At 38.2% G+C, this 12,439-nt stretch overlaps 1 protein-coding gene across 1 annotated transcript; it reads right to left on the bottom strand.

The window, feature by feature from the left end:
• Positions 1-4,342: 4,342 nt before the first annotated feature.
• Positions 4,343-12,439, bottom strand: LOC110101576 (mitogen-activated protein kinase kinase kinase 1). The gene is made up of 9 exons (XM_020829535.2): positions 10,943-12,439; positions 10,119-10,203; positions 9,918-9,980; positions 7,751-7,908; positions 6,427-6,502; positions 6,281-6,340; positions 5,603-5,710; positions 5,003-5,200; positions 4,343-4,695 (listed from the first exon to the last, which is right to left on the bottom strand). Exons 1-8 carry the CDS (start codon positions 12,226-12,228, stop codon positions 5,024-5,026), a joined length of 2,013 nt encoding a protein of 670 aa, XP_020685194.1. The 5' UTR covers positions 12,229-12,439; the 3' UTR covers positions 4,343-4,695; positions 5,003-5,023.

Here is a 12,439-nt window from a genome sequence, read left to right as displayed (position 1 = left end):
TTTTGGAGGGAAAGTTTTTTATATTTTGTTACATAAAATATTGGCCTTGAACTCTCCATGCATTCACGATTACTTCAACTGGTCGAACATGAAGAAAAAGAAGATCAATGGATGCAAAGTTGGGCGAAACTTATTACTCCTAATCAAAGTATTCGATCGTCATTTTGTTTAATAGATTGCTTTTGAAGGATGTAAAAAATAGCTAGAAATGACATATTACTTGGGCTATTGCACGAAAATAATTCAAAATTCATGGCATGTGAAGTAGCGATGCTAATTCAAAATACGCCAAGTAATGAGAAATTTTATGGCCAGGTTCACAAACAAAGCTCTGCATGGAGTTTTGGTTGGGTACCTATTGGTTACTCAAGATATGCATGGGTGGATTTCTCCCATAAATGGTACCGTTCGCCTTTCAGGATGTCGTACCTATCTATATCCACCCACTTTTTAAGTTTTTTGAACACGGTCCCCAATGGACTGAGGGCCTTGATGGCCTTGAGGTTTATTGACCTTTGATCTTGCTGCAAACTTTCAAGTCGCATATTGGAATTTATCATTGTCGCAATGTGATTCAGTGTTATGCAGTGAGTAGTGAGGATTGCAGTAATATATGAAATACGGTGATTAGCAATGTAAATTAGTTTATTCCTTGATGTTGGGTACTCACTCATGCCTTGGGTGTGGGTATGGGTATTCAATTCAGGGCTCTGTTCACAAAATAATTTTCTATCAAATTAAATAAAAAATGAAAATTAATTGTGCTAGTGATGAAGACATTGATGGAACTTGAGGTGGTCCTGTATCGATGACTGAGAAGCAAAGTTGCCAAGGGATCTTGAGAAAATCTCGCTTCAGGTTTAAGGATGATTTTCTTATTATTTTCTAAAATAAATTTAAAAAAAAAAATTAAATTTTTTTGTATTTTAAAAATATTTTAAGCAGAAGTAAAAAAAAAGAAGTCATAACTTCTCCGGCGTTACCCTCCATGCTGTAGTACAGGTTGAACAGCCGAACAATCTTCCTTTATATATATATATATAAGGTGATGAAAAAAAAAAAAAAGAGAAAAAAGTCTAAAAAGTGAGTAAATTAAAAAAAAAAAAAAGGTTTGTATTTTTATCTCATTGCAAGTTGCAACTTAGGCTTCGTTTGGGACGGTTTTTTTATTGTTTCTTAAAGCAACTTTCTAATACAAAACTTTTAATTTTTGTATTAAAAATAGCTTTAAGAAGTAATAAGAAAACCGTCCCAAACGAAATCTTAGTTATCACCTCGTTGACAGAGCTGCTTTGTGCACAAAGAAAAAATGCAAGCAGATTTGTCGCAATGCAACTCATGTTTCAACATGACAAAAAATTTAAATAAAAGTAATTATTAACGTTGTTCCAACGGGACTGGTAAATCCTATATTAGCATATAGATATGTTGGGCCACTAACCACTGATCATTGTCGGTCTTATGCTAGGCCACTGACAATCACTGGACTTCTATCGAGCCAATCGTTGTCTAACTTTTGCCCGTCGCCATCCTTTGTAGAACTTTTGCTTGGCCACCCACCATCGCCAGACTTTTGCCAGGCCACAAACTGTCATCAGACTTCGGTCCTGTAGTTGTCCGACAACGGACATTCGCCTAGCCGCCGACAGACGCCAGACTTTCTCCTGGTAGCTAACTGCCACCCGACTTTTATCAGACTGCCAAATTTTGGCCGGCCACCGATTGAAATCGTGTGGGCCCCGCCCAACTATCCCTTTTATTGTAATTTCATCGTCTTCAAATTAAAGGACGGATCAAGCTTTGTAATTTATTTAAATATTAGTAGAATCATTTCGTGATTTTCCCCTTTTTTAGGATTTTTCACGTAAAAAATATTATATTTTTGAATTCCCAATTTGTGTGCTGGATATCCGTACAACACATAAGCGAAAAATTTTAACTATATCGTCGCGTATATTCTACGCCGCCATAATGTTAAAATTGAAAGAACGCTCAAAGCAAATGTAAGAAATACTTTCAGCTTCATTGTAACATAAATTGCACAAAAGGGAAGAAGGAATATTTCTCATAATGAAAACATCAACAGTTTTTATCTTTGTGAAAATAATAAATCAAAATGAATAGTCCTTGTATCATACATAATTACTCCACATAGCTGATTCTACAGCACCATAGTCGATATCGATCAAGTAGCCAAAATCTAGGTTTTTCTCTGCATGGGGTTAAGACTTACATAAAGAGACTTATTTAGCAAATTCTAGAATAGGGGTGTCAATATTAGACGCGACCCAAAAACTCAATATGAAAAATTTCTGGATGGGGTCTACCCATTTCACAAACAGGTCAGATGTGGGTTATATGATTCGACCCGTTTAAAAAAAAGGGTCGGATTCGAGTCAACTTGCTAACCTGAAGTTGACATGGGCTGACCCGTTTGCAATCGAAGGTGGTGGATCTAGGTATGATGGTGATGCAATTGAAGGCGGTGGAGGAGAATTGGGCGGTGAGGGTTGCGGTCATGGGGATGGTGAGGCGGATGTGTTTACATGCAGTTTTGCGCCAATGAGGATTCAGAAGAGGCGGCGGAGACGCTGCGCCGGCTTTGGAAGGGAGGAATGCGCGGGATCCTCAATTATGGTCTCGAGGATGTAGAGAATGGAGCCTCCTACAACATAAACCTTGCCGATTTTCTTTCATCTGTGGAGTCATCAATTTCTCATGGATGAGGAGGATGTAGCATTGTTGGACAGAAAGCTCGCTAGGTTCAAGTCAAATCGGGTTGACCCGAATCCACAAAAGTGACCTATTTCCAAAAAAAAACATGATAGATTTGAGTCAGGTCAATTTATGTCGAGTCAACTCCAGGTTTAACTCAAACCCAACCCAATTTTGACAACCATATTCTAGAAGGCCATCTTCTTACCACGCACAGCTAACATGGCTAACAGCCTAACAGACGAACTTCAAAAGTTGTAAAATGGTCAAACAAAGCGTCGCAACAGATAACTTTGGCAGAAAATTCAAATTGCATAAAGAAAGCCTGGTGGGATATTTTTTTCACCAATATGAATAAAAACTAGCGGAAAACGCCTGTAACACCATTTTGTTTTATAGAAGCTTACTAGACTATATTTAAATAAGAATTTATATAAACTCAGACATTATATATTTTAAAATTTAAAAAAGGCAATATTTTAGCTGAAACCAATCTTATTCACCTTAATCATCTTTTCATTAAAAAAATAAATCATATAAAATTACAATAATCTTGTTTTTTTACACCACACAGGTAGACCTGTCAATATTGGATCCGACCCGAAAACCCGATCCGAACCCGACCCGAAAATTTCGGGTTTGGGTTGACCCGAACCCGAAGCGGGTCGGGTTCGGGTCTGGAAAACCGACCTGTTTGCAAAATCGGGTCGGGTTCGGGTTGACCCGGAAACCCGAGAATAACCCGAATTGACCCGAAATAACACATAAACCCGAACCCGAGTGCCCCAGCTGCCCCAAGACCGCCTGCCCGGCTGCCCGTCCACGTCGCGTCGCTTCACCCCTTCACGTCCCGAGGCCTGCTTTCTTCGCGTCCCGAGGCGGCGAGGCCTGCGTGACTTGCGTCATTTCCGAACTCCCGCGTCAGCCATCACCGCATCGAGCGGCTCGAACTCCCGCGTCGGCGTTAATTGGAGCCTGTCGGCGTCGATTCGAGCCATCTCCCGCCGTTCCGAACTCCCGCGTCGGCGTCAATTGGAGCTTGCCGGCGTCAGGTTGACGAGGTCACCGGCTCACCGCATCACCTCATATGCCGATTTCTACCCCGTTAGGCCATCACCGCATCGAGCCGCGAACTCCCGCGTGTGACCCGCTGCACGCGCGGCGAGCGTGATTTGGCGAAATTTTTGAATGCAGGCGCGGGACGGCGGGATTTGGCTGAAATAGTTGGGGTCGGGTTGACCCGAACCCGACCCGGGTCGGGTTCGGGTCCAAAAAATCAACCCGTTTGAAAAAACGGGTCGGGTCAACCCGAACCCGAATAATACCGGATCAATTTCGGGTTGACCCGAACCCGACCCGTAACCCGAAATTGACAGGTCTACACACAGGCTTTGTTTGATTGGAAATTTTGTGCTTATTCTGTTTTAAAACGATAAATTCATTTTTTCTTTAATGTTTGGTTTGTCAAATCATGTTCCCAATAACTCTTTTTTTTTTCATTTTCCTGATGCTTCTCCATTTATAAACTCCATTTTCTGAATCAATATTTTTTAAAACGTCTTTTACAAAAGTACTAAAAACCAAACGAAATCTCAACGAAATGACAGATTCTAACAATTTATATATTTTTTCAAATGCAATTTTTTTTCTATTTCAAGCACCAGAATGAGCATTGCCCATCAATATTAGTGATTTAGACATACAGAAATAAGATTATGAACACCCCTACATTTGCGTAGAAATAAATAGAGAAAGACAAACACATAAATTATTACAATATACACTCATGAATCTGAATACAATCATTTTGATGCCAATCCTACCTCATTGCGTTCAGCTTCAGCTACAAAAGTAGCGATAATTGGCATCAATAAGTATATATAGCACAGATTCTGCTGCTCGTGCAGGGGAAAAAAGGCTGCAAACCAAGCTCTGCGTCTACTGGAATGTTAAATCCCAAGGCTCTCACGGCTACGAGCACTGTGGCAGAATAAAGCAGAAAGTATATAAGTAGGATGACAAAAAATAGTTTTTTTTTGTTTTGAAGAACCGTCCGCTGCCACCCCGGGCCAGTCGAGAGCGCTTGGCGATGCGTAAACTCAGGTCAGCCTAGACGAGTTACCCACACCCATTAGAACTCGTGGCCCGAAGGAGGCGCTGCCGTCCGAGGGAATCGAACACGGGATGGGGGTACCCAACCGTGCTCGCCCACCAACCGTTTGACGAAAAAATAGTTGATTCGACGGAAGCAGAGAGTATTTTTCTTTGGCATAAGATGTATTGTTACCTCATGTCAATGAGACAATAATTAATATGTTTCAAGAGGTCTCCTCGTGACAAAAGGGTGTTCTAATAGCTGAGCAGCAGTGGGTCTAGCATTTGGATCCACCTGAACGCATCTTCTGATAAAATCCTGGGCGTCGCTTGATAGGTAACTGGGTACATTGGGTTGATCGCCACGGCCAATTCTGAAGAAAGCATGTTGCTGCAAATGAAGAAATCACACAAAAAGATTCAGGAGCAAGAATTTATGCAAACACAGTAAAAATCCGAAGGTAAAAATGAAAATTTCAGCTTCTATCTCGTTTGCTCGAACAGTAAAGCTTAGATCAACTTCTGAATTCACAGTGCTTAACAAATTATGAGACCATTGGATTCATATATAAACAAAAAAGGGAATTTGATTTTATTATATCAAATTATCAGCCAGCTAATGATGAGAAGATGGTTACACATTAACTATATCAAAGAAAATGTTAGATATGGGGTCACTAAGCGGCAGTTTGAGATCAATTTTACATTTTAATTTCATATTAAGTTATTAACATCAAAACTGATGAAGCAAACAGAAAATATATTCGATTACTTTAAACTTTAAATCACTTACCCACTCGACATTCGGATAAGGAATCTGACGAGTCAACATCTCAAGTACAGTGCAGCCCAGGCTCCATATATCAGCTGCACGCCCATATGTCTTCTTAGGATGGACAACCTGATAGAAACAACTTCTCAGCACGGTGGTGTTGCATGTTTAAACAACCAACACAAGTTTGAAGTCTTTATTGGACTATGGCTTCATTTGACACAATTTTTTTATTGCTTTATGAAATAATTTTTAATACTAAATTTTTAATTCAAAAATCTTTTATATTACAAAATTATTTTATAAAACATTAAAAAGAGTCACAGGCTTCGTTTGGGGCAGCTTTTTTATTGATTTATACATTAATTTTTTAGTACAAATTTTTTTAATTAGAAATTTTTGTACTAAAAACAACTTTAAAAAATAATAATAAAGCTGTCCCAAATGAAGCTTAAATCTTAAAAAGCAAATATATTTCAGCATCGCTTATCCTAAGCTGCTTGTATTATTCAAGGTCTTCTCAAAACATGCGGTTAACAAAATAGGATACTGATTTTACGAGATACAAATATAATCTGCACATTTAAAAAAAATAACATCGTATCCGACATAAAAAGAAAGGCCTTCCAGTTTAAATGACTACAAATCTATGTTCCACATTCTAAAGTTTAATGAAGATTAATGATATAACAGACTAACCTCTGGGGCCATCCAGTACACACTTCCTTTGCAAGATTTCAGATCATTAAATTTGGAAATCTGAAATTGGAAACAGTAATATAAGATATAAAAACTATAGCATATAAAAAAACTCTTAAAAAAACAAAATGAAAAATACATTATACCTCCTTCGCTAATCCAAAATCTGCAAGTTTGACAGAACCATTAGCATGAACCAATATATTTGCACATTTGATATCTCTGGAAAGAAAGAAGTAGATTAGGCGACTAATGGTTGTGAAAAACTAGGTTCCCAAGGCTAAAGAAAAAAATCATAAACAAAAAAATGGTGGCAGATTATCAAGACTGCAACACCAACAGCGAGAAAATATTTTTGGAAGATACTGTAAAAAACATATCATGAATTACAGGAATCTCCAACCGTGAGATTGATCTTAGAAGGTTTCTATACAAAAAGTTGAAATAACAATGGATAGTAAAATTACTTGAATCTATATTGTATCCAAAGTTTATTAAAAAACATTTTGGCAAGCCAGTCTAAGCAGTTCAACAAAAATTTGCAGGCACTCCATTTTAATGGGATCACATAACCAATATACGATCTCCATAACCATGGTTCTTAACTGAATCATTTAAATTTAGAAGCCACCAATCAACCGTAGAACTAGATTAAAGAAACCTTACTGCCAAGTATTGTATCTCCTCATATTTTCTAACTCTCTAAATACCCCTTTCCAATCCGAGGCCAGCCGCAAAGTGAGTGCTTTCTTGGAATTTTGTCGAAAGTAAGTAAATATGATGTGGCACAAGATGCCCATGCAGGAAGAAGTTGACCAACAACTAAAAGCCCATACCAAGAAGTAGGCCAATAATAATAATCAAGGTCCATGATGAGGAGCAAAGTCAAATTTATTAAGTAGAACTTATATTTTATGTGTGATTTTAAATTTATTGTTGCAAGTATACTTTGAAAATGTAAATTTTGAATTTTGAAATTTGGTTTCTTAGATGTTGAGAGAATGTGATTTTTATTAATGTGAAAATTTGTCTGAATAAAAGTATTCAAATAAACATTAGCCAAGCAAGGTTGGCTGGCAAAAGCAAAAAGAAGGGGTGATTACTTGATAGATAACTCCTAATCTCTAGTGTGGCCGGCCCCCCTCATTTTCTCTCTTTTTATGCATTTCAAAGTTAATAGTTGTAAACATATTTATATTTGCTGAACTGGAAAGTGATATGATTCTTCTTTCGTCATTAAGATTATTTATACCAATTCATTGGTTCTCAACAAAAATATGCATATGATAGAGGTTGAGGAAACAACCGACAATAACAGAAATCTAGAGTTTGATTCAAAACCAAGAAATAAACAAGAGAATCATCCCTTAATAGCACATGCCTCAATATTCTCACACATATACCTCGATATTATAGAAGTTACAATGCTGGCAAGTTCAACGCGATAAAAGAGCAAAGTGTTTTACTCACCTGTGCACCACGTCGCGCTCATGAAGGTAATTCAAACCATTGAGGATTTGTCTTGTATATGATGAAACTTGTGTATCGCGCAAATGATACTTTTGATAAAGAGAAGCTATTGAGCCTTGTGTTACAAGTTCAAGGAAGATGAAAAGCTTTGATTCTTCCTGCAAAAGAAAATTTTACCATAAAATTCATTAACTACAAAATCATTAGACGAAAAACAATTATAAAATATGACAATCTTTTACATATGACTGCTGAAGTTGTGCTTGCAAAATAATGTAGAGAACGAAAATCTGGGATGGGCAAAGAAGCAAATACTGCATCAATGTACTTTGCAAAAAGATCATCTAATCCTATAAAAATGTGTGTAGTACTAAAACTTTTAACTCTAAAAGGCAAAATATATTTCCAAAAGACCTACGCCAACCCCAAATAGTTAGGATAAGGCTAATGATGACAAATTCAAAATATCTGACGTTTGTTTTATTTTTGTACAAATTCTTTGATAATGGATCCCATTTTCAGGGACAAAGAAATCATAAAGATCTATGTCTTTACTTAAAATATATGTTATTGTGTCTTGTAATGGATTTCTCTGTATATTCGCAAAATGAGTACTATTGGGCAAGGTGAATTAGAGAAAAACAAAAGTTTGTTGGCATTCTAAACTTCTCCATTCAAAGCCTATCCAAAACAATACCATTTTATGGCAAATAAATTACTTAAAGGTATTTCATGGAGAGAATATGATGCTTTCTTTTGATATAAAATGATGAAAAAAGGCTGTAAAAATTTTATCAACATCAACTATAAACCCCTTGTTTAGAGAAAACCTTTTTTGAATGTTCAAGTCAAACAACAAAATCCCTCAAGTAAAATCAATATGCCCACAAATTGCATTTTTTCATGCTCCTGCCAGTGCTTGGAGTTCTACTGGTTAAGATTAATTCCTTCTGTTTTTGGGTTAAATATGAGCTAGCGTAAAAGTTGACATAAAGTCACTCTTCAGATAACTCTACAGAACTACACATCAAAATTTTACTGCTAAAAAATAGACCATGGAGTTCGAACATAATTCCCATACTTGTTTATAGGGTTCAAATTTCTTGACTTTGCTGTGCCATCTATTCAATATCCAGCAATATTTATAGTAGAATTTAAATCATAAAGTTTCAAAATAAACAAGAATCCATCTTGAAAACATAAAAAATTAAAAGTTATCTACCAATGAGTCAACAACTTCAAACTTGCTAGATTATCATCAGCAGCAGCACCATCTTTCCAACTAATTGGGGTCGGCCTTATAAATTTTCCATTTCCACTCACATTTTAATCTGTGTACATAATGTTATGTTTAGTTTATGCAATTCTTTAATTACAATTTCTTGCTAAGCAAAACTTTGCGATGCCGCATCTTCATATTCACATTGTCTACACTTTATTGGTGAATCATCTGTGTTATTCTTGGCATGCTAAAGCCACCTCATACAAACTTTTCCGCAATAGGTGCTACTCCCATGCTTCTCTAACACAAATCTTTTCGCATTCTAATCATTCCTAATTTTACCATGCCTCAGTTCGGACATTCTATTTTTTGCAGCACATAGTTCTACCTATTTTTTTGCCGGTAAACACTCAAATTCATATATAACTTACATGAGGTCTCTAGGACAATGTTACATTTGTATAATATCCAAGAACCACTTTCCATTTTCTACTAAGATCTAATTCTCCAAGTTAATGTTAGCAAACAGAAGCTATGAGCAATTCCTTCAGAAAACAGAGTTGACTATCAGCTTCGATAGAGAGAATGAATTTCAAGTGATTTAAGATCTTTTCTCGTCTGTAGAGAAGGATTGGAAACAATCAGGCAGAGAAATAATATAACAGTAAAAAAAATCAGAAAGGACCTCATCTATAATGAATATCTAATTAAATAAGATAACCAATCATGACAAAAAATATCCAACAAGCAATTGAGAAACTCAGTTTAAATTGTTCTCAAAACAATCACTAACAAACAAGCAGCATGTGGGAACATCAACTACATAATAGAAATCCTCAATAAACTATATCATAAAACAGAACCAAAACGGTTCCTTAAAGACTGGAATCAAAACCGACAAAGAATAATGATGATAAGAAAACAGAAATAGTAATGCAACGATACCTTATCAGTTCCATAATACTGGACAATGTTTTCATGCTCAAACTGGCTCAAAAGTGCAATTTCCTAAGAAAAAAACATTAAAAAAAAGTTAGAAGAAAGCACAAGTTCTCAGCTGAAGAGACTGGAAAAGTTTATAGCTTTAATGATAGTAAAACGTGAAATGGTAAAGAGGTGGAAATAATAAGTATGGAACCATCTCACTTGTTCAAGTTGAAGAATGCATTGCTGAGCATTGTTTCCTGTATCGAGCAAAGACACCTCTTTAACAGCAATAAATGTACCATCACTGCAAATACAAACATACAATATGAGTTCTAAGGAAAGCAATCGATTGTTCTTTTAGGTAAAATAATATTTATTATGGAAATTCCAACAAAGGATAAAGGATTGGCGTTAGGCATACAGAAAAGTAAGTATATATAAACTTCGCAATTTTACACGTTTATAAGATCTTATGAAGCCGTTGAAATGGCAAGGATCTTATTGAATAGAAGAAAATGTATTGCATGCTGCCAAATCCCCCAAAAAATTATCAATATTTGTGAAAAAAAAAATGTATTGCATGCTGCCAAGAAAATTTGAGGGTCTTACTGCGACAAAATAAGAAGTTGGAGTGATAGCGTTAAATCGGTAAGGGACTTATTTTTTCTCAAAATAACAAAGAGAGAAACAAGAGAGACAAAAAAAGAAGACATTCCTAACTATTTAAGGGAAAGCACTCTATAGAAATTTGAATATTGCAGACTGTTCCTTTTTGTTTATCTCTTATAGGTTCTGTTTTTCTTTTTACTTGTAACTGGTAGTTATTTTAATACATGGGCTTTGGCCCCAAAATTTCTCAAAAAAAAAAAAAAAAAAATACAGACTAAAAATAGAAACATAAGATTTAGCATCTAACTTGTTTTGAATGCCCGTGTGGCCATGTTCATTATTTCCCATATATATGCAATGTCCTGCTTGAAGTTTAACGCCAAAAAACAAAATAAAAACGAATAAAAAAGGCGAGACTACCGAAATAAACTTACTCGCTGATCCCTTCATATACTGTTCCAAAGGAACCACTCCCCAGACGATGTCCGCGCATCCAAGATCTGATTTTTTTCTTGAAACGCCCATTTGGTGAGATTACGAATTCGGTGGTAGAGCTGGACGAATCATCGTCAATAGACGTCGTGAAGGACCCAGCACCGTCTGACGTTTCTCCTTCCATCGCAGCTCTCTCCAAACCTTCACCAGCTCCTCCACTTCCAACACTTACATCATCATCATCATCATCATCTTCCTGCTCATCCGAGTCAAAGGATCTCCTCCTATCTCCCACCTCGCTCTCATCGGCCGGAGCGAATGACCTCACTATATCCCAAGTCGAACTTGCTAAGTCGTGAATAGGAAGTGCAATCGAAGGCGGCGGGGACAGAATTGACCTTACAGGTGGAGGGGGAAGAACCGAGGCTGGAGGCGGAGGTGTGAGAACCGGCGGTCGGTTACCCTTAATTCCTACATCGACGCGACCACTCCTGCCTGCAGACAACCGCTGGATACCCGCTGCTTCCTCATTTCTAACCCTCGTTACTTCACGGAGCGCAGCTAAGTCGGCCGCGGGTCTAAAATCAATGTCCTCGCTAATCACCGACGCCACAGGAAGTGACACGGCAATCGTGGACGCAAGGACGGACCGAGCTGGCGAAGGAGCAAGAACTGATACTGAAGGACTAGGAGCTGTAAGGACATGCGAGAGATCACCGATAAGTCCTTCATTCCCGTCGCCATTTATTCGAACGGACGATTTCAATACCTCCCCCGATTTCTCGTCTTCAACCCTAATTTCCTCAAGGACCAGTGCTGTTTCTGCTGCGGGTGGTCTAACTCCAACTCCCTCACCACCCACTACCGCCTCGGCCCTACCCTCCTCCGGAAGATCGGAGGTAACAGTAATATCCTCAGAATCAAGTAATCGGGAACGAGGAAGAACATCGGACGACGATCGAAACTTGAGAGACGCCTCATACGCCGCAATGGGTATGCCGAAGTCCTCGGGTCCAGATAATCCAAGGCTACGGTAAAGATGCTCGACCTCTCCTTCTATGCTTCCTCCGATGCGGAAGCTACTCTGACTCGAGTAATCCCCCGGAGAGAAATCGAGCGACCGCGAAGTGTTCAGCGACGTCGACTCGTCCGACGACGCCGACGTCCACGAAACATCGTAATCGATATTCTTCACAGCGTTCCGCCTCTCCAACCTCGGCTTCCGCGCCTCCGCCGTCTTCCCCTCTCGCCGGCGGTGGCCCTTCTTGTTACCGAAAGAGAACATTGGAGAGCATATACTCCATCACAGGAGAAAAAGCCTAGGGTTTCTTCGATATGAGAGGGAGAAATCCAGAGTTTCTTGTCTGATTCTCCTTCTTCGGTCCACTGGAATACGCGGTTGACTGGAAGCTGCTGATGGTGGACGCGGGATGAGGTAAATGGATTAGGCGAGACCGCGAGACGACGAGGATTTTTTCGACTCCTACCCGTTTTTT

Source organism: Dendrobium catenatum, unplaced genomic scaffold (genome assembly GCF_001605985.2).
Source record: "Dendrobium catenatum unplaced genomic scaffold, ASM160598v2 fragScaff_scaffold_1209, whole genome shotgun sequence".
In the NCBI taxonomy this organism is placed as follows: Eukaryota; Viridiplantae; Streptophyta; class Magnoliopsida; order Asparagales; family Orchidaceae; genus Dendrobium; species Dendrobium catenatum.
The sequence above is the reverse complement of the archived record's forward strand: the minus strand, read 5'-3'. Positions and strand labels throughout refer to the sequence as shown.

Bases quoted from the DNA above. Each gene is read 5' to 3' on its own strand.
- LOC110101576 (XM_020829535.2), bottom strand. From the start codon at position 12,228: ATGTTCTCTTTCGGTAACAAGAAGGGCCACCGCCGGCGAGAGGGGAAG. The intron at 6,341-6,426 runs GTATAATGTATT...TTCCAATTTCAG, and splicing joins ATTTTGGATTAGCGAAGGAG to ATTTCCAAATTTAATGATCT. The intron at 5,201-5,602 runs GTAAGTGATTTA...CTTCATTTGCAG, and splicing joins CTTATCCGAATGTCGAGTGG to CAACATGCTTTCTTCAGAAT.